Source organism: Cebus imitator, unplaced genomic scaffold, assembly GCF_001604975.1.
Source record: "Cebus imitator isolate Cc_AM_T3 unplaced genomic scaffold, Cebus_imitator-1.0 Scaffold547, whole genome shotgun sequence".
In the NCBI taxonomy this organism is placed as follows: Eukaryota; Metazoa; Chordata; class Mammalia; order Primates; family Cebidae; genus Cebus; species Cebus imitator.
The window spans coordinates 124290-146592 of record NW_016107862.1 but is presented as its reverse complement, the minus strand read 5'-3'; the positions used below and the strand labels follow the sequence as shown (position 1 = coordinate 146592).

Here is a 22303-nt window from a genome sequence, read left to right as displayed (position 1 = left end):
GGTAAGTGGTTTATTGTTTCCACTTTGGGATGTCTGGGCCTATAAAGAGTTCCAGAAAGTCTTTGAAAAGAGAAGAGGCAGTGATGGCAGATGTCTCAGCTCACTTGGTGCTGCTATAACAGAATATCACAGACTGGATAACTTACAATGAACAGAAATTTATTCTCTCACAGTCCTGGAGACTGGGAAGTGTAAGATCAAAGTGCCTGCAGATTCAATCTCTGGTTCCAAGATAGCACTTTATTGTTGTGTCCTCCAGAGAGGAGGAATGTTGTAGCCTCATGTGGCAGAAGAGCAGGAGAGAGCAGGAGAGCCCAATCCCTCAAGCACCTTTTGTAGTGGCAATAATCCATTCATCGGGTGGAGCTCTCAGACCTAAACACCCACTATGGGCCTCACCTCCCAGTACTGTTGCATTGGGGGTTAAGTTTCCAGCACATGAATTTTGGGGCACACATTTAGATCATAGCAATAGGGAACCCCTGGCAAGCCTTAAACTTAGATTTTCATTAAGGTAAGAAAATGAGTGTACTCTGCTGGGCCTTCAGTGTCTCTAACATGTCTTTTAAAAACTTTAAGGGGGAGCAAATGCTACAGTGAGGGAAGCATTGCTCTCTGTTCCCATCTGCATGTGGTCTCCATGGGTCACAGATCTCTTAGAAGCACAAGGGAATGAATGTGTGGAAAACTTAAGCACTCAGTGGCCATTAGAGAAATGACACAGGGCTGATATAACTCTGGGCCTGGGCCTTTCTTGTTATCGTGTGGGTGATCTCATAGTACCTGGTAATGCACACTCGGCGCACAGGGTCTGCCACCTCTTGAAACAACACGCTTTCCCAATGTCACAGCACTCCTCCACCTATGTCTGTTCATAGTCTTTAGATGTTTTTTTGTTTCCTTCTCTGTTCGGAGAAAGCAGGAAGGAGGAAAGTAAGACTTGGTGAAAAAGATTAATGTAATGAATATGAAATAATCCAGAAAAATTGAGGAAAGGCCAATTCAAAGGAATGAGAAATCTAGATTATGGACCACTATGAACATATATGGCACTATTACTTTAAACATTCCATTGGGTAATATACACTGGTGGTTCATACATTCTGAATCTACCCAGGGAAGCCCCTAATTATATTTTCCTGCTCCTTACCATCCCCTCAAATCCATCTGACTTGGTGGCTACTCAGTCACCAAAACACACTGCTGATCCTCCTACCTGAGTGAGGCACTACTCCCTGACAAACTCACAAGTGGCTTAACTATTTTCAAGAGTGATTTTACTACAAAAACAAGATGAGCAAAATACAAAGCAACAAGTACAGAAAGGTGAAGGTGACCCAGCTGACGCTGTGACCAGGCAAGGCTCTGGACTGGGCCTCACCTTCTCTCAGAGGCTGCCAGATTCTCAGCACTTCCTTCCCCACCTGACCCTTCCCATTGCCCCTCTCAGCTGCACTGCAGGCCTCTGGAAGTCTCTACGGCCTCTAGCTATATTGCTTTTGAAATCTAAAGGCGGTCTACCCTTTGGCGTGGCTTTACTTCCACGTGGAAAATTCTAAGCCAGCAGCGTCTCTTCTTAGTCTGAAAATCTGGGGAGGCGGGGAAAGGCTGGGAAAAGAGAAAGAACTGTTTACTGTAAGCAGCTGCTCTGCTAGGCACTTGATTTATATCTTCATGAACTGTTCAGCAGAACCCTGTGACCCCTACCTTACAGATACAGGAACTAAGGCCCAGGGAAGTCTAAAGCCACAGAGCCCAGTAGTGCCGGGATTCGAAGCAGGCCTGCCCTACCCTGTACTGTGTGCGGTCCCCACATCATACCTCTTCCCTAAGGCCACCGCCTTCATTAACAGCACTATGTAAAGTTTCTCAGAGAGGCAGAAGCACTGAGTGTCTCTTCCTATTTTAAAACCCAATCTTCCCTCTTGAACTATAAGTTTTTACTTCAGATCTCAGTTGATTTGTTAAGTAGGGCTTCTAGGTATGTTTATCTAACCCTGTTGCAAACCTCCAGCAGGCGGGAGATCATAGGGGAGAAGCCAGACCCTACAGAGGATTTGGGTAGATAAAAGAGAGGGCCCTTGTTGACTTGCTGTCACCTCCTATTTCCTCTTCTCTCCTCTCCTCTCTTCTCCCCTCCCCTCCTCTCCCCTCCCCTCCCCTCCCCTCTCCTCTCCTCTCCTCTCGCTTCTTTCTCTTCTCTTCCTTTTCTTTCCTTCTTTCTTTTTTTTTGAGTTGGAGTTTTGCTCTTTTTGTCCAGATTGGAGTGCAGTGGTGCCACCTTGGCTCACCAAAACCTCTGCTCGCCGGGTTCAGGGAATTCTCCTGCCTCAGCCTCCCGAGTAGCTGGAATTACAGACATGTGCCATCACGCCGGCTAATTTTGTATTTTTGGTAGAGACAGGGTTTTGCCATGTTTGTCAGGCTGGTCTCAAACTCCTGACGTCAGGTGATCCACCCATCTCAGCCTCCCAAAGTGCTAGGATTACAGGCATAAGCCACCGCGCCTGGCCTTGTCACCTCCTATTTTTCTAAGACATTCTCTTATGACCCATCACTGGGAAGAAGGAGTAGATCTGTCCCCCAAATCCTACAAGATTAAAAGATTAAAGCTATCATACAATCCTCTATGAAAGTAAGATGACAGTTACAGCTGAGCGCGGTGGCTGATGCCTGTAATCCCAGCACTTTGGAAGGCTGAGGTAGGCAGATTACTTGAGGTCAGGAGTTTGAGACCAGCCTGACCAACATGGAAAAACCCCATCCCTACTAAAGATACAAAAATTAGCCAGGCATGGTGGCACATGCCTGTAATCCCAGTTACTCAGGAGGCTGAGGCAGAATTGCTTGAACCCGGGAGGAGGAGGTTGCAGTGAGCCGAGATCACGCCATTGCACTCTAGACTGGGCAACAAGAGTGAAATTCCATCTAAAAAAAAAATCATAATGGTTATTTCAAGAATCCATGATAATGCCTTTCATGTTAGTTATATGCTAGGCTAACCCCTTTCTTCTTTTCACAGACCAAGCAGAGAAAAGCTTCAACCCAATACTCTTCATTAGTACTGAATATGAAGTCTCTGGCTCTGAGCTTGGTGGTGCTGCTGTTTTTCTATCCTAGGGTTATATTTTCATTATCCTCTTCCACTCATTATCTTTTTCTTTTTTTAAAGCTTTTCTGAAACCTCTGTGTGCAGTTTATTTTTTTCTTTATTTTTTTGAGACAAGATCTCACTCTGTTGCCCAGGCTGGAGTGCAGGGGTGCAGTCTCGGCTCATTGTAACCTCCACTTCTCGGGTTCAAGTGATTCTCCTGCCTCAGCCTCCTGAGTAGCTGGGATTACAGGCACACACCACCATGCCCAGCTAATTTTTGTAGTTTTAGTAGAAACGAGGTTTGTCCATGTTGGCCAGGCTGGTCTGGAACTCCTGACCTCAAGTGATCTGTCCACCTCGGCCTCTCCAAGTGTTGGGATTATAGGCATGAGCCACCATGCCCGACTTCTGTGTGTACTTTAAATAGACCAGCTGAAAGAAATACAAAGCAGAATGAGATTATTCATTTTCTCTATTGGCATTTTTTCTCCATGCAAAGATGAAAATAAGTGTATTAACATTTACTACCTTTCCCATCACAAACCATAAGCTTCAACACTTTTTACCCTGTTAGAAAGTAACCTGGGATGCAAATAATCCCCACTGCAAGTACAACGTGACACTCAAGCCTGAGGTGGCCACATCTTCTCCAACCTATTAAATAAAACCTTAGGTTTTTCTTAAAAAAAAAAAAAAAAGGTGAGTCACTCAAGAGCTTCCTCAGCCTGTTTGAAGCCAGCCCTGCCCCTGGGTGAAAGGGCTGGAAGTTGCAGGGGCACATGCTGCTGGCTGACACCTGGGCAGAGCTAGAGGGCTATGGTTCATTTGTTTGGTTTGTTTAGAGACAGGCTGGAGAAGGGTATAGTGACCCAATCATAGCTCACTGCAGCCTCAACTTCTGGGATCAAGTGATCCTTGCGCCTCAACATCCCCAGTAGCTGGGATTACAAGCATGAGCCACTGCGCCCAGCTTATTTTTCAGTTTATTATAGAGACAGCATCTCACTCTGTTGCCCAGGCTGTCATGTGTCAAAGGATCACAGAACTTGGGGTTCTGTTCATTACTTGTTATGGCTGAGTAGTAGTAAAAAAAAAAAAAAAGAAGTTGGCGTTCTGGGCTTTTTTGGCTCTGACCTAGGTAGAGCCACAGCCTCAGGATCACAGTGCTGTCTGAACACTTGTGGAGGGGACAGTGATCAGTTCAGCAGGATTGTCCATTAGCCTTGTAAGCTAAATTCCAGTGCTATGTCCACCAAGAACTCAACAAGCGTCATGCTACGGATCACCACCAGGTGGCACACGTTTAATGATCATGCCCATCCCAGGTGGTGGGAACCTGCTGCTGCGAAGCTAAGGAGTTATTTTAGCCTCTTACTGGGCTGGCAAAAGCTAAGTTATTAACCTGAAACTATAATTGGATTTTTCTTTCTTGCTTTTAGTGTATTTCCCTCACTGATTAGGTATATATTCTTGGGAGATAAATACCTTGAAGGCTTTAGAAATAATAAACTACTCATGTTGCCATAATTTCATCCCCAGTGAGGAAAAGAAAACAAAGCTGAGCTCTGAATATTTTGTCTTCTGAAAAAGCTGCTTCTGGGAGTCAGGTCTGGTGCCAGGCGAAAGAGTGAAATAGGTGAAGTGTGGCTGTGCTTCATGCCGTCTTTCTCCCTTTACCCTCTGTCTTCTGATTTCACACTCCTCCCTAATTTCAAATACCCTTGTTAATTTTTTTTTTAAGTTTAAAGCCCATTTTCAACATTTTATACAGAGCCCACTGTAGGTCATTGTTTTTCATGTAACTTATGAAACAGTAAGTACACTTCATGTCATAGCTTAGGCTCTTCTCATATTGCTATAAAGAATACCTGAGACTGGGTAATTTATAAAGAAAAGAGACTTAATTGGATCACAGTTCTGCAGGCTGTACAGGAAGCATGATGCTGGCATCTGCTCGTTCTCTGGGGAGGCCTCAGCATTTTGCTCTTTCGGTTTTGTTTTGTTTTTTTTTTTGAGATGGAGTCTCACTCTGTCACCCAGGCTGGAATTGCGTGATTTTGGCTCACTGCAACCTCCGCCTCCCCAGGTTCAAGCAATTCTCTGCCTCAGCCTCCTGAGTAGCTAGGATTACAGGCACCTGCCACCATGACTGCCTAATTTTTTGTATTTTTAGTAGAGACAGGGTTTCACCATCTTGGCCAGGCTCGTCTTGAACTTCTGGCCTTGTGATCCACCTTCCTTGGCTTCCCAAAGTGATGGCATGAGCCACCACACCCGGTCCTGTTTTTTTTTTTAAGATGGAATTTCACTCTTGTTGCCCAGGCTGGAGTGCAATGGCGTGATCTCGGCTCGCTACAATCTCTGCCTCCCGGGTTCAAGCGATTCTCTTGCCTCAGCCTTCTGAGTAGCTGGGATTACAGGAGCACACCACAACACCCAGTTAATTTTGTGTTTTTATTAGAGACAGGGTTTCTCTATGTTGGTCAGGCTGGTCTGAAACTCCTGACCTCAGGTGATCTGCCCACCTTGGTCTTCCAAAGTGCTCGGATTGCAGGTGTGAACCACCATGCCCAGCCTCATTTTGCTCTTTCAGTACAATTAGTTGTGTTTTTTTCCATCAGGTTTATGGTCTTCTCCCAGTTAGTATATCTTCTAGCCACCCCTCCAAATTCCCCTCTGATCTGGGTAGGGATTTCTTTGATCTCCTAAGCCCACTGTTCCACTGTAGGCGCTGAGATCAGAAGGCCTCTCCTCCTGTGTTAATGGATCAGCTGGCTTTGTAAGTGTGGAGGCTGCAGGCACAGGTGGTGGAGGAAGCGGAAGGCTTCCTTGTGTCTTTTCATAGGGGGCTGAGTACCCTCTTTTGGTGTTTGTGTGTCTCCTCTGAGCTATAGTCACAGGGGTCACTTTACTTTGCTTGGAAATGAGTTGAAAAAAATCTCCTCTCAATCTGGTGTCCTTCCTATTGTCCCAGCGAAGGTTTGCTTGTTGGCAGAGCACCCCGGTTGTCCATCAACTTACTCTCATTTCATCCTGGGGAAATACTCAAATAAGTTCAGATCAACCAGACCATCTCTTTTCTGTATGTTAAACTTGTGGTGCTGAAAGCATAAGGGAACCTACCTTAAGTTACCAAGTTAGAAGCCCAGAAAAACTGCGCTTCTTTTTGTTTTTTTCTTCCTCTTTCCTATAGGCCTCTAATCGCCTCAGTCTTACCCAGCTAGTCCCCCTTCCTCTTCCTCCCATGATTCTATCTCTCCTCTTCACCCACCCTTCTCCGACGTCTCCCTTCTTCCCTTCATTACTTCTGAGATACACTGCAAGGTACACTGCAAAATAGAAGAGAGGGATGGAAGAGTAGAAAAGGTGCTTTGTAAAATTTCAGGGAATAGGAGGCCGGGCCTGGTCAGTAGCTGTGTTAGGCTGCTCTCACATTGCTACAAAGAATACCTGAGACTAGGCAATTTATAAAGAAAAGAGGTTTAATTGGATTAAGGTTCTGCAGGCTGTACAGGAAGCATGATCTGCTCGGCCTCTGGGGAGGCCTCAGGAAACTGACAATCACGCTGGAAGGCGAAGGGGAAGCAGGCACGCCATAAGCCAGAGCAGGAGCAAGAGAGAAAGACGGAGGCACTGCACACTTGTAAACAGCCAGATTTCATGAGAACTCAATCGCCATCACTATTACTTGGTGGGACAGTATCAAAAGGGATGGTGCTAAACCACTCACGAGAAATTCACCCTCATGACACAGTCACCTCCCACCAAGCCCCACCTCCAACACTGGGGATTACATTTCAGCATGAGAGTTGGGCAGGGACACACATCCAAATTATTTGAATAGTCTACACAAAGAACACTCTGTCCTGGCCCAGTATTCCTCTTAGAAACTGAAGAAAAGGAAAAAAGAAACCCTCCCTTATCCTACAACTCCCTGAGCTTTTTAGTTGCCAGCTTTAAACAATTTTTCTTGCTTACCTAAATAGCAGTCTCTGACTGGTAGCTGAGAATGGCCATATAGATGCCACCTGAGTGCCGCATCACCACACTAATTAGAATAGACTATCTTGCCCATCAAATAGCAATAACTCTAAAACATTGGAAAGGTATCCCTTAGAATTTCCACTGAGTGTCGTTTAAATGAGTGAGTACCAGGTTAGGATTAAAAAGGTCTTTCAAGTGATGTGCTCTTTATTTTTATTTTATTTATGTGTGTGTTTATTTTTTTGCGACAGAGTCTCACTCTGTTACCCAGGCTGGGGTGAAGCGGAGTGATCTCAGCTCACTGCAACCTCTGCCTCCCTGATTCAAGTGATTTCTCCTGCCTTAGACTCCCAAGTAGCTGGAACTGCAGGTGCACACCACCATGCCCAGCTAATTTTTTATGTTTTAGAGACAGGGTTTTGCCATGTTGGCCAGGCTGGTCTCAAACTCCTGACCTCAGGTGATCCTCCTGCTCTAAAAGTGCTGGGATTGCAGGTGTGGCACATTGGGCCTCTTTATTAGTTCAATACGTATTTGTATAGGAGCTATCAGTAAAGGGTTTGTTGTTGTTTTAGTCTGTGGATATCTGCTATTAGGTGTGCAATGAAAAAGTTAAAAAAAAAAACTTTAAAAAATCCTAAATGCAGGCCTGTGGCTCAGGGTATGGTGATGGCTGGGAGAATGGGCCCTGCAGTGTGTATGTTTGTAGGGTCCTTTCTTCTCTACACCTGGTGTGTGTGATTCATCTCTATTCTGTTTCAAGCCTGTTCCCTGGCTCTTTACGGTACCTTGTCCAGCAGCACCTGGACCTGCTTCACGCGCTGCAGGAAAGGGTCCTGAAGTGGCCACGCCAAGGCGTTCTCGGAGATTTATTCCTTAAGTTAACAAATGATGAGGTAAGCTTTTACCTGCCCTTCTATAAATTTTACTTATATGTATTTGTGTCTCATCTGTCTACTTCTCTTAATGGAGAATCTAGAAGCGGTGAACTTCAGAGGTAGAGGAGCTACTGAGATCTAGCGTAACTTTTCATTCTACATACAGATCATTCCATGATTCAGAGAGATTTAAAAGCCTTGCTGAAATCACAGGTAGTTGGAGATCTGTGAGTAGAATCCTAAATTAGGTCTTCTGACTTCTAGTTCATAGCTTTCCACTGTCCTATAATTGCCTCCATTGAATACACATGTGGATGTGTGTATGTATTGTGTTTGTGTTTATATAAATGCATGTGTGTATATATATATATATATATATATATATATATATATATATATATTTGTGGGCCTGGTGTGGTGGCTCACTCATTCCTGTAATCTGAACACTTTGGGAGGCTGAGGCAGGAGGATTGTTTGAACCCAGGACTTTGAGACTAGCCTGAGTAACACAGCAAGACCCTGTCTCAAAGAAAATTGTGTATATATATATATATATATATATACACATGCATATATATATACACACACATGAGAGTTTGTATATACATGTGTATTTTCACACACAATTTTCATTTCTTGGAGATCTTTAAAAAATGTGATGGGTGGCTATTGTCTTGAATTTTATAATCTCTATAATATCCTACAAAGAAAATAGGATCTAAGCCAGAGGTTGCAAACTTAAATGCCTACAGGGCCAGACAGTGGCATAAATGAGTGAACACAGCATGGACTGGTGTGGAGTGTGAGCTGGAGTGGAGCACCTGTGTAGTTCTACAAGGAATAGCTACTCAGCTCTATCCACTCATTATGCAGGAAAAAAGGAGCAGAGTTGCCTGAGCTTCTGATATTTTAAGAAAAGCTGGGAATCTGCAAATTTTCTGATTTTTAAAAGATTTTGTGGGCTAATTAAAATTGGTCTGCAAGCCAGACTTTGCCTGGAATCAGTTTTTGTATATCAATTATTCTCAACTCTGGATAACAATACAAAGTTTACTTTTATTATACAAAGATTATTTTCTTCCATAGACTAGAGTGGATATAATGTACTAATATCCTTTAATGTCACTTTTACTCTCTTGTGTTCAGAAGGCTTTGTTTAGCTCAGAATTATTATAACTTTAGAAGCTGATAATGATTTTCCTAAGAGGATAATGCATAAATATTCAATTAGTGGAAATATGCAATTACTAGAAAATGTTGTGAACCACCAGTCTGGATAAGATGAAGTGGGGTGGGCAGAGTCCTTCATCTGGACATAGATGATTGACTGAAATGAAATGGAATTACAAAAATATACATTTTTATTATTCAATGATTTAAAAAATACATTTTCAACTTACATGAACCTCCCTCCTCCCTGGGTTTATTATTTCACTTTCTCTCATTAGGGAAGGGATGCTGAGGTTTTCTTTTCTTTTTCTTTTTTTTTTTTTTTTGAGATGGAGTCTTGCTCTGTCACCCAGGCTAGAGTGCAATGGCACAATTTCAGCTCACTGCAACCTCTGCCTCCCAGGTTCAAGTGGTTCTCCTGCCTCAGCCTCCCAGTAGCTGGGATTACAGGCACACATCACCATGCCCAGCTAATTTTTGTATTTTCAGTAGAGATGGGATTTCACCATGCTGGCCAGGATGGTCTCAAACTCCTGACCTCAGGTAATCTGCCTGTCTTGGCCTCCCAAAGTGCTGGGATTATGGGCATGAGCCACTGCACCTGGCTGATACTGAGTTTTGCTTCCCAAGCAGTAGGGATGTTTACCTTAAAACCAAAAAGTTTTTTTTTTTTTAAGCCCCAAAATATATAAAGAACACATTAAATGAATAAGATAATCTCTGCAACATACTCTTTTGTTTTACATATATAACGCCATAAAAATATTATTGATCCTGTTTTCAGGTTCTTACCATGAATTTTTGTGTTTGTTTTTTATTTCTTTTTTATTATTTTTAAATATTTAAATCAGGAGAGAGCTGGAGTAACTTTTTTGTTTCTTTCTATGTCTTTGTTTTAAAGAATAATTTCTTGGATTATTACGTTGCCTACCTGAGGGACCTGCCTGAGTGCATCTCATTGGTTCACGTTGTAGTCCTGAAAGAGGTGAGTTAACACTATGTATCTGCTATCCTTCATTGGCACATGGCATCCATATGATGTTGTTCATCCACCCAGTCAATACGGCACATGCACTCTGCTTTCTAGGCTGGGAAATGGCCTGAACGGAGCCACTGACACTACTACCTGGCATTAGGGGAACTGACTTAAGGATCAGTGCCATTGTGTTGGTCCTCTCTCCCTGCCTTACTGACCCTCTCTTCCATTCCATTGGAATCATAGACAAACTAAATGGGCGTTCTATGCAGAGATCTCCAGGCTGCAGCTTATATGCTGTATGTATGTGGTGGGTTTTTTTTCAGTCTCAGAAGATGTGACTCTGAATATTAAACTTCTCATTCTTTGTCAGTTTATAAGATCCTAAGGTGGCTTAGTCATGTTGCTTGAAGTATTGCTACTGCAGTGATATATTAGGTGCTCAGTAAGCACATATGCATGTATAACAACTCAGTTATTTCAGATCAATAGGATAAAACAGTGTCAGAAGCCCCAACAATAAGAATTAATCAAATTTCACAAGAGATGAGAGGCTCTGTCTTATTAAGTTTCTACTTCAACCCCCCACTACTCCCAACCCAGTATAATGCCTACCACATGTTAGCTTTCAGCTAATATCTGGGAAAGACGAGAAGGAGAAGGAAGGGACATGGAGAAATGCAGCGTGTTTTCTGCGGCCAGGCCCGCTCCTTAGTTTCGAATCACACACACTTCCTTTTCCACTCTCCTGAGGCTCCAAGTCTCCCTTCAAGCCTATTACTACACCATTGTTATGATTCCTTGCTGGAGAGCCTTAATGAATTCATTCAACTCAGATATGGTTTATTGAGTACCCACTTCTGTCTGGAACTGCGCTAAGATGAGGGGAAGGAGAGGGTAGTTTGGAAATTTGGGTGGATTCAGAAGAAGTATATGAAATGCTCCCTTCGGGAGAAGAGTTATCCCCTAAGGTGTGTCCCTGAACATATGGCCTCTCCCATGAGAGATCAGTGCACTATGACAATCTCCAGGAAGAAAATGCTGTGGGAGGAAACCCTTCCTTCTCTGGTGGGACCGACTCAGAGGTTCTGCTGCCACAGCTGGAGGAACACTGAAGAGTGACTTGACCTTTCTTTCACTCAGGGTGATGAAGAGATTAAATCTGACATCTACACGTTGTTTTTCCATATAGTCCAGCGCATCCCTGAATATCTGATACATCTGCAGGTAGGTGTGGGTGGGAAAGCCACTGAACTGATTTTCATGCTAAATAATGATTGTCTTTGGCTCCCAGCTGAGAAAGACTGTAACACCTCAAGAATCGTTAATATTTCTAAAAAGTGTTTACCTAGATTGTTATGATTACCCCATAGCCCATAATGTCCTGTGATATGAGCTAAAGTCTTTTTTTCTTTTTTCTTTTTTGAGATTGAGTCTCGATCTGTCACCCAGGCTGGAGTGTAGTGGCAAGATCTTGGCTCACTGCAACCTCTGCTTCCCAGGTTCAAGCGATTCTCCTGCCTCAGACTCTCAAGTAGCTGGGACTACAGGTGCGCACCACCATGTCCAGCTAATTTTTGTATTTTTAGTAGAGATGGGGTTTTACCATGTAGGTCAGGTTGGTCTTGAACTCCTGACCTCAAGTGATCCACCCGCCTTGGCCTCCAAAAGTGCTGAGATTACAGGTGTGAGCCACTGTGACCAGCTGAAAATCTTTATTTCTAAAAATTTTCAGCTCATGATGCTTACTTCTGAAGTTCTATTTTTGCTTACCAGCAATTTCCACCTCAGCTGATCCAGGATCTTTCTATAACCACTCCTGCTAGATTCTAAGCACCTCATCCAGTTCTCTCCACTTTGGTTTTACAGCCATCTACATGCCACCCCCGACATCTAAATATCTCTAACCTGCCCACTTTACTGCTATCCTACTTTCTTTTGGCATGGGTCCAGTGTTCTACTATACCATGCTTAAGCTTTATGTCATAGAAGAGGCATGAAGATGATGAGCTGATGTCTTCACACCATTTTCCTGCAGGGCTTGTGATATCCTGGAGGAAGCAGACTTGAAAGAGAGGCTCACTAACCCCCACCAGACCTTCTTCTTTCCACCACCCACCTGTTCTGATTTAACTGCTGACTGATCTTCTTAAGTAATTCAATGAAAGCATCTTAGAAATGCTTGGGATTAATCTTAGGTAGAAGTAGTCCAGTATCAAAGTATCAATATTGAAAAGACTTTTTTTTTTTTGAGATAGGGTCTGGTTCTGTTGCCCAGGCTGGAGTGCAGTGGTGTGATTTTAGCTCACCGCTGCCTCAACCTCCCCAGCTCAAGCAATGCTCCCACCTCAGCCTCCTGCGTAGCTGAGACTTAGGTGTGTGCCACCATGCCTGGCTTATTTTTGTATTTTTTGTAGAGACAGGGTTTACCTGTGTTGCCCAGGCTGGTTTTGAGCTCTTGGGCTCAAGTGATCCTCCCGCCTTGGCCTCCCAGAGTGCTTGGATTGCAGGTGTGAGTCACCACTCGTGGCCTGAAAAGACTTTCAATTGTGTATAGCTTTAGATCCTAAAAACATTTTCTCACAATAATGATCTTATTTAATTCTAACAGCAATCCCATGGAATAGGTATTATTGTCTTTATATTTTACAAGAGAAAATGCAGGGCCAAAGAAATTAAGAATTTACCCAAGTTAACACACCTAGTAGGTAAAAAAAACCTAGGACTGAAACTCAGGTTTTGCAAATAGTAGAATATGGCAAACAAGCCCTGGTTCTACTCTCTGAGTTGAGTTCAAATCTTGCCTCCATTATTTACTACAGGTGTGACCTGATGAAGATCATTTAACTTCTTCATACCTCGATTTCCTTATTTGTTAAATGGAATTAATAATAGTACTGATGTAAGTAGGTTGCAGTAAAAATTAAATGAGATAATATACGTAAAGCACTTACTACCTGGCAATAGGAAGTACTCGATACATTTTAGCTTTCCCAAATCCAAATTGCACTCATGTTCCGCAACAGCACAGCAGGGAATATAACAGGAAGGGCCACCAGGCTTGATCATAAACATCCTCCTCCCTCGCCTGCCTTGATGCCTGATGCTCTTAACATTGGTCTGGCTCTTTTGAGTTAAGGCACTGCTTATAGACAATAATTGTTAGAATGCCTCTACTACGGCCGGGAGCGGTGGCTCACGCCTATAATCCCAGCACGTTGGGAGGCCGAGGCGGGTGGATCTCAAGATCAAGAGATCGAGACCATCCTGGTCAACATGGTGAAACCCCGTCTCTACTAAAAATACAAAAAAAATTAGCTGGGCATGGTGGCACATGCCTGTAGTCCCAGCTACTCAAGAGGCTGAGGCAGGAGAATTGTTTGAACCCAGGAGGCGGAGGCGGCGGTGAGCTGAAATCGAGCCATTGCACTCCAGCCTGGGTAACAAGAGCGAAACTCCGTCTCAAAAAAAAAAAAAAAAAAAAGAATGCCTCTACTACTTCAGAGGTCTAATTAGGAGATGCTTCTAACTTTTCAAATGAAATTATGTTCACGTTCAACTCAAACAGGTAACAATAGTGACTTATTTTTCCCTTGGTGTGATAGAGAGCAGCCAGTTTGACCTTTCAGCATATAATTGGATGGGTCATGTGTATTGTTTTTTTGATTAAATAGCTATCAAATTCCCACAACAGATCAAGGTGAGGTGCAGACAAATTTTCACGCTAATTATGCAACGCTGCTTCCTTTTTCCCTCCATCCAGAATGTCCTGAAGTTCACAGAGCAGGAGCACCCTGACTATTATCTACTCCTGGTGTGTGTCCAGCGCCTCCGAGTATTTATCTCACACTACACCCTGCTGTTTCAATGCAATGAAGATTTGCTTATTCAGAAACGGAAAAAGCTCAAGAAGTAAGGTTCTGATGGTGTAGTCTAAAGGGTCAAAGACTTCTGAGAGTAGAGATATACACCAGTTACTGTGGGTGTCTTTCACAAGTAACCACGTTGTGTTAAGTAGTTGAAATGCAGTGATGGGAGGTAGAAGGGAACAGAAAAGGGGAGAGAAAGAGTTGGTCAGGCTGGCTACAGGAGGAAGACGCTGACTACCCAGGGGAAATTAACAAAAAAACACTTCACTCTACTGCTTACGTAGACACCCTTTTGTCCCATGTTGCTAACCACCTTGAAAATGGTTCACTGCTCTAAACTTGCGTGGTCAAAATTTCAGTTAAAAGTCCGCAACATGGCTTCTTTTATTAATTCAACAAATATTTATTGAGCACCTATTTTATGTCAGGCACTGTTCCATGCACTGTTCCATGCACTGAATATATTGAAAGGAACAAAATGGCCCCAACCAAATCTTTGGCACATGGAGCTTCCTTTTTAGAGTTGGACAGTGAGCAAATAAATAAGTTGGTGATATGTGATATGGATAAAAATAAAGCAAATAAGGGAGGGGAATTTTGGTTAGGTTTTCTATTAGGGAGAAATAGGAAGGTTGATTAGGGAGAATCTGAGCTTTGGAGGGAACAGAAGCAACCCACAGCACAGCTTCCTAACGACCCGGATTTCCTTCAATTTCATCCCAACTCCTGTGAAGGAAAACAGAATCATTTCTGTGGAAGCTTCAGACCAGAAAAAGATGCTGTCTCCCAAGCCAGGGCTACTGTGATGGAATGTGTCTCTCCACAACCCCAGCCCTTCCCCCAAGCTCTTTTCAGCCTGTTAATCAGCTTCCCTACTCCTGCTAGCTTGCACCCTATTAAGTAAGCAACTTAGTTTGCAAAGGCCCTGGAGACAGAGACCTTCACAGCAAACTTTATCTGAGACATCTCTCTTTTTTGGCATAATCTATGTGTTCAGAGAGCCACTTTGCCACTGTACAACCTGAGAACTATTACTTCCATTCTGTTAGGTCATCCATGGCAAAGCTGTACAAAGGGCTGGCTTCCCAGTGTGCCAATGCCGGGCAAGATGCTTCCCCCACTGCAGGTCCTGAGGCTGTCCGTGACACTGGGATCCATTCAGAAGAAATGCTGCAACCCTACCCTTCTGCTCCCAGTTCTGGCCCTGCCGTCACGTAAGCACCTGTTCTTGTGGGAAGGTCAATGCCAATGCCTTTGGGACCCAGCCAGTTTGTGTGGGTCAGCAGGGCAGCCTAGATTCCTCTGTCCCTTTCCCCATCAGGCCTATATGTGCCATCCAAGCAGCCAGATGCTTAGGTCCCAGAGGAATGCACTAATGTTAAGGGACAGGTGTAGAAAGTGGAAAGAGAGGCAGAAAGTAGATATTTACTTCATGGATCACTTCAACTCTTGAAGCAGTTACAAAACTTCATCTTCTTTGAAATGCAACAAGTAGAGCCAAAATATGAAACCCCTAGAGATTATACCCAGACTGAATAGTAAGGCTGTCACTGCACTTTGTGTGGAAAATAAAATCCCCAATCTTTCTTCCAAGTTAGAATTCGAATGAGGTCAATATTTTCACTATTTCTTTCACATGTTAACGTTAAACCTAATTTTCATTTTAAGACCACCAGAGTAAAATATTGGTTTTAGCATTCTGGTTTTTTGGTTTTCGTTTTTTGAGATGGAAGTGCAATGGCACGATCTCAGCTCATTGCAACTTCCACCTCCCAGATTCAAGGGATTTCTCCTGCCTCAGCCTCCAGACTAGCTGGGATCACAGGTGTATGCCACCATACCCGCCTAATTTTTGTAGTTTTAGTAGAGACAGGGTTTTACCATGTTGGCCAAACTGGTCTCGAGCTCCTGACCTATGGTGATCCGTCTGCCTCAGCCTCCCAAAGTCTTTGTGCACTTTTATAGAATTAAAATATGAATATATAAACTAGCAGAGTACTTCTGGTCAGTGTCCATTTACATCTGTCAATTCAAGTCCAGCACAACTGGACATCCCATTTGATGGTACCCTATCCTAGTTTGTAAACTGTGTAAATTATCCATTATCCATGACTCCAAAAACCAAAATCCCTCCATGAAATTGGGCATATCCAGAGTGACAGCTTTTACATATTGGTAATTCTTTGTGGGAGGAAGTTTGAGATGAATTATATAGCATGTGTTATAGCGACAAGGAATACTTTTTAAATTTTATTATGAAAATTTCAAATCTACATAGAATACGGTGAACCCCACCTGCCATCATCCAGATTCAATAGTTATCAAGATCACCCTACGTTTACTTTAGGAACGTAATTTGTTTTTTGAGTGTGAAGATCCACCAGTCGAAAAAGAGTTGAGTTTCCATTATCTTGCATGACTTTGCTAGGGCAAGCAAGGGAGAGCGAGCTTGAAGGCGTGCCTTGGAGCACCGCAGGTGGTGAGGAGGGCCTGGGATTCCACGTGGGGTGATGGCCATCCCTGACCCGCCGGCCATCTCCGGAAGCTCAGACGATGCCTTCGGGCCTCCGCTCGACAGACTACCATTTCCACTCTGCGCCTGGGGTCTGGGGTTCGTGGAAGCGCCTGAGTGGAAATTTGTGAAGCTTAGGAGGTGGCGGCCAGGAGGGGCGCGGGCAGGTGAGAGGCCGGCGCTCACCGGCCGTAAGCACACCTCTTTTGTACTCTGTTTCCCTTCTAAAGACATCTGATGCCCCCAGTGAAGAAAAGCCAACAGCAGCAAAGCCTGATGGAGAGCATGCAGCCCGGGAAGCCCAGTGACTGGGAGCTGGAGGGCAGGAAGCACGAGCGGCCCGAGAGCCTCCTGGCGCCCACGCAGTTCTGCGCGGCGGAGCAGGACGTGAAGGCGTTGGCCGGGCCCCTGCAGGCCATCCCGGAGATGGACTTCGACCCCTCTCCGGCCGAGCCGCTGGGCAACGTGGAGCGCTCCCTGCGCGCCCCGGCCGAGCTCCTGCCCGATGCCCGCGGCTTCGTGCCCGCCGCCTACGAGGAGTTCGAGTACGGCGGCGAGATCTTCGCGCTCCCTGCGCCCTACGACGAGGAGCCGTTCCAGGCCCCGGCCCTCTTCGAGAACTGCTCGCCCGCCTCCTCTGAGTCCAGCCTGGACATCTGCTTCCTGCGGCCCGTCAGCTTCGCCATGGAGGCCGAGCGGCCGGAGCACCCGCTGCAGCCGCTACCCAAGAGCGCCACGTCGCCGGCGGGCAGCAGCGGCGCCTACAAGCTGGAGGCGGCGGCGCAGGCGCAGGCGCACGGCAAGGCCAAGCCGCTGAGCCGCTCGCTCAAGGAGTTCCCGCGTGCGCCGCCCGCCGACGGCGTGGCCCCGCGCCTCTACAGCACGCGCAGCAGCAGCGGCGGCCGCGCGCCCATCAAGGCTGAGCGCGCCGCACAGCCGCACGGCCCGGCCGCCGCAGCTGTCGCCGCCCGCGGCGCGCCCCGGACTTTCTTCCCCCAACAGAGGTCCCAAAGCGAAAAACAGACCTATTTGGAAGTAAGGAGGGTAAAGTAACACCGAACCGAAACCCACAGCGTCGGCGGCCCGAGGCCTAGATCTGCAGGAAGCAGCCCGAGTTCTCCTAGTGTGGAGGGGCGGGGGGGCCGGGCCAGGCTAGGAGCTCGGGAGCGCGCCCGGGGGGCGGAGGCGGAGGGAGAGCCGGGGGAGGCGCGCACCCCGCGAGCTGTAGGCTGCCTCGGTGGCCCTGGAAGGGGAGTGGCCGCGCGTGTTCTCCAGTACCAGGACCCAAAGAGCATGCCTCATATGGTATACGAGGGACGGCAGAGATAGCAGAGAAGCCCGCGATTCTTTATCTCTGATTTATCACACACACACTTAGGGCGTTATGGGGACTCTTCCTGCTTAGGTGAAGAGTTGCACTTTTTTCAGAGCACGCAGATCCCGGGCCAGTGTGTTGCTTGTAGCTAGAGAGGAGGCAAGTTGCCCTAGCTCAGAGTAGAGTCGCTGCGCAGTGTGCTGCAAAGCCACCTCTATTTCTGCTTGCTTTCCCTTTTGACTGGAAAAAAGTGTCATATTAATTTGCAAACTCCATTGGGACAGGGACATCGCAAAATAAAAACACCTTCTTTGGCCTCAGTGAATGTTGAGGTATTCGGATGGCCAGCCCCACTGCCTGCAGGCTATCTGCAGGTGTTTGATATTTTGATGTCTCACTGTGGTGTCTGCAAGCCTGGAAGTCATTTAAAGAGGTCTTTAAATACTTATGCATGAAGTGCTAATAGTTTCTGAGCAAATAATTGCTCTGATCTATTTAAGCAGAGAGTAGGTAACATGATAGCTCTGACCTGTGCGACCACCCTTCTGTTCCAACTATTCTCATTTTCGAATGGGAACAGATTGATGATCACTGACTTTTTTCATTCATTAATTTTTCAGCAAACACTGAATGCTTGTCTTGTACCAGGCTCTTTGCTAATTGCTGAAACAAACAAGTCTCTATCCTTCAGGACCACTGGCTTAGTACAGAAAGGAGACACAGAAACACAGAATTATGTAATAAACTATGGGAACACATGGGAGGGATATTTAAAACCTTTGGGGTCATGGTGGTCACAGAAGGCCTCCTAGATAAGTTGAACGTCTGAATGAGATTGTAAAAGCTGCCTAGAAGTTGGCTAGGGGAAGAGTGAGGCAGGGAAGCATAACAGAAGCAGGGTGATGCCTTTTCCTTGGCATACCGTGCCAGGTCAGAGTGGTGGAAATTAGGCCAGAGGAACAGGAAGAGCCATGGAGGTTGCTGCCCACCTGCACTACAGCAGTCAGAGTCTGTGTCTGGTCCCTGCAGAGGACAAAAACACCTAATAGTGTGCTCAGCTAACGTTGCTGAGGTTTCCTGGAGTTGTTAGATTTTCCCTAGCTCTGATTTTCAACTCCAAGCTTTGTAAAATTTGATTAGGCAGAATTTCTTGGAGAAATCAATCTTAGACATGTGACAAGCTTAGAAGTTTATAGAAAAGGAAGTAAGATGGAAATCGTAGTGCCAAGTCAGTGTGACTTGGGATGAGCAGAGGTTCACATATAAAACCGTATAATTAGCATAGTTTGTACTGTAAAGCACTTTTATTTCATATGTAATAAAAATGTCCTTTTCTAGTTGGTTTGTGAAAAATTTGGAGTTCAGCAATTGCAAGGTAAAAACGATTAATCAGAAATAACAGTGAATATATTTGAGAAGCAAACAATGAATAATATAGTTGTGGCTTTTACCAGACATACCAAATAACAACGAACGATGTATTAGGAACGGTTAATCGCACACACCGGACAGCAGGTTTCATCTCCTAACAGAGTAAGACATGAGTCAAGTCAGTTCAGGATGAGATGCCAAGAAAATTTCAAATGGAATTCAGTTAAAAATGCGTTTTCTCTAGCAATATCATTAAAATTTTCAAGCACACCAAGTTCCCATTACTTATTTCTGGTTTTGGACACATTTTTCTTTCCAAAACTTAAAAGGCCCTAGTTGTTTGGAGTCCTAGAGAGAGGTGGCATGCAGAGCGCAGGTGGGCAGAGGCCATGTGGGTATATATGTGTGCATGGGCATGGATGTGCATGTGTGCATGTCTGTATATCTGCCTGTTTGTGTGTGTTGGAGGTGGTGGTGCAATGGGGTTTTAGTTGCAAAAGATGAACCCCCAAAAGCTCTATCCTTAAAGGTGTCAACTCTGCTTTTGAGATGTGCAAAACTCCTCGTGTTTCATCCCTTTAAGTGCTCTGTATATCTTTCACCCTGCCCAGAAGAGCCAGTTAAGGCCTAGTCTTTAGTGTTCTGTCTCTGTCAGGAGCTCTAGGTTCTACTCCTGGCTCTGCTGCCCAGTAACTGTGTGCTTTTGGACAAGTCAGTTGGCTTCTCTCTGCCTCCAGTTGTCTCAAAATAAAGACAACCTACCTCACAGGGTTGCTGTGAGGATCAGGCCAAATAAGATACAGTTTTTGAGTGGGCTTTGTAAAGTATGAAATTCTATTGAGATCATGATTTCACAGAAAGATTTTCCTTAAATCATTAATAGATTTAGTCCCTAAATAGTCTCTAAAAGCCCGTTTCTCAAAATGTGGTCCTTGGGGGCAGTAGTAAATGCATTGCCTGGAACGTGTTATAAATGCAGGATTTGCACTCCAGACCTACTGAATCAGAATTTGGGATCATTCCCAGGTGATTCATATAAACATTAAGTGTAGGTGGGCAGAAGCATGCCTTAAGTCACTTGTCCCCAACCTTTTCAGCACCAGGGACCGGTTTTGGGGAAGATAATTTTTCCACAGGCTGGGGTTGGGGAGGTGGTTTGGGGATGATTCCAGTGCATTAGATTTATTGTGTACTTTATTATTATTACTTTCTAATATATAATGAAATAATTATACAACTCACAATAATGTAGGATCAGTGGGAACCCTGACTTTGTTTTCCTGCAACTTGATGGTCCCATCTGGGGATGATGGGAGATAGTGACACCCGAAGTGTGTCACTTATGTCCAGTCTACTCTGTAATCTCATTTTGGTTGCTGTCACTACAGAAAACTCCGTTTCGCAAAGATAGGATGTTGGAAATGGAAGCAGGTTTTTCAGTGCTTCATGGCAATCTGAGGATATTCTTCCTTGACTTTAGTCCAGAACATATGGAGATTTGAAATGGTCTCAAAACTACTTTTAAGGTCACCAGATGTAACTGTACCATTGAAGTACATCAACTCACTTGCCACTATAAAGCCTGCCACCAGATGCAACTTAATTGTCACTTGCCACTCACTGATAGGGTTTTGATATGAGTCTGCAAGCAATTGATTTATTATGGTCTCTGTGCAGTCAAACCTCTCTGCTAATGTTAATCTGTATTTGCAGCCACTCGCCAGCATTAGCATCACTGCCTCAGCTCCACCTCAGATCATCAGGCATTAGATTCTCCTAAGGAGCATGCAGCCTAGATCCCTTGCATGTGCATTTCACAATAGGGTTTGTGCACCTGTGAAAATCTAATGCCACTGCCGATCTGCCAGAAGGTGGAGCTCAGGCAGTAATGCAGGCAATGGAGAGCAGCTGTAAATACAGACGAAGCTTCGCTGGCTCGCCCACCCCACTGCTCACCTCCTGCTGTGTGGCCCAGTTCCTAAGAGGTGACAGACTGGTACTGGGAGTTGAGGACCCCTCCCTAAAATCATTCGTTTTCAAATCTAAGTGTGCATAAGGATTAACTAGGTCTAACTGCAAGGATTCTGATTCAGAAAGTCTAGGACGGGACTCAGGAAGCTACATTTTAAATAAAGGCCCGAGCTGATCCTGTAGTCACAGGACCATACTTTAAGAAACACTGCATGTCGATCTCCATGGTTTAGTTAGGAATCTCAGTAGAATCTCAGTTTCTATATCTGTGACCCCCACTTCTGAAAGTCAGACCCATATGTTTCCTGGGAAAAAAATCCATCCTCACACTTTGTTTCTCTGTCAGCAAGCAGTCACCCATCTAATCATTAAACTTTGAGGGCATCATTGTTGTGGTTTTTGCTTTGACTTCTTGGCTTCTCTAAAGGTTTTTCAAAATTCAGCAGCTAGTTTTAGGTTGCTTTTAAATTACAGTCACCCCAAGGTAAACACTTTGTTCATATGGAATAGAAACATGTATATAAGTGCATATATGACTTGTTTGCATATAAATATACATGCACTTCTATTTAGCACATCTCACATTTAAAAAGAAACTAGAGAGTTCACAAAAGATACAGCCTTATTTTTAACTTATTTTACTTTATACTCCAAATAGCATGGGTTAAGAATTGAAAAAACTGTATTACAGGTGTATTTGCAGGTTGGAAATATTAGCTGACATTTATACTTCTAAACAGGTCTGACTTCTCAAAAATGCCTTCCTTCGTTTTTGTCTAAAATGGAGAGTTAGGAACATGACTTTAGCATTACAAATAAGGAACATCCTTATTTTGTAGAAAGAGAAACACCTGGAGATATGAGGGGACTGCTACTGGTTTTCCAGCACCAGAGTGTTGATGCCAAAATAAAAATTTAATTTATTCACTTTTTAAACATTAACTAAATTTATTTCCTTTAATTATTGTTATATTACATTAGACTATTTGCCTTGATACGTAGAAGATACTACACTCAACAGAAAATTATCCTCTTTTCACCTACTGGTTTCTTCATTAGCCTAGGTTTGCTTTAGTTGGGATTGGGTGCCTACTGGTAGTCTTTTGGCATGGGAGAGGAAAGTGACAACATTGCAAAGTTGCCCATAGTCAGGATCCATAATA

The 22303-nt window shown here is 44.5% G+C and overlaps 1 protein-coding gene across 15 annotated transcripts in view; it reads left to right on the top strand.

Annotated features, from left to right (window-relative positions):
- The window catches only part of ARHGEF33 (Rho guanine nucleotide exchange factor 33), a 127119-nt gene that overhangs the window by 52699 nt on the left and 52117 nt on the right, over positions 1 to 22303 (top strand). For 13 of the 15 annotated variants that reach the window (XM_037733786.1, XM_037733785.1, XM_037733787.1 and 10 more), the window contains 6 exons: positions 7842 to 7974; positions 10028 to 10111; positions 11246 to 11329; positions 13866 to 14014; positions 15021 to 15185; positions 16714 to 17527. In XM_037733786.1, coding sequence (XP_037589714.1) covers positions 7842 to 7974; positions 10028 to 10111; positions 11246 to 11329; positions 13866 to 14014; positions 15021 to 15185; positions 16714 to 17527 — 1429 coding nt within the window. The remainder of the gene's footprint in view (positions 1 to 7841; positions 7975 to 10027; positions 10112 to 11245; positions 11330 to 13865; positions 14015 to 15020; positions 15186 to 16713; positions 17528 to 22303) is intronic. The other 2 variants (XM_037733788.1, XM_037733794.1) reach the window with 1 other exon arrangement.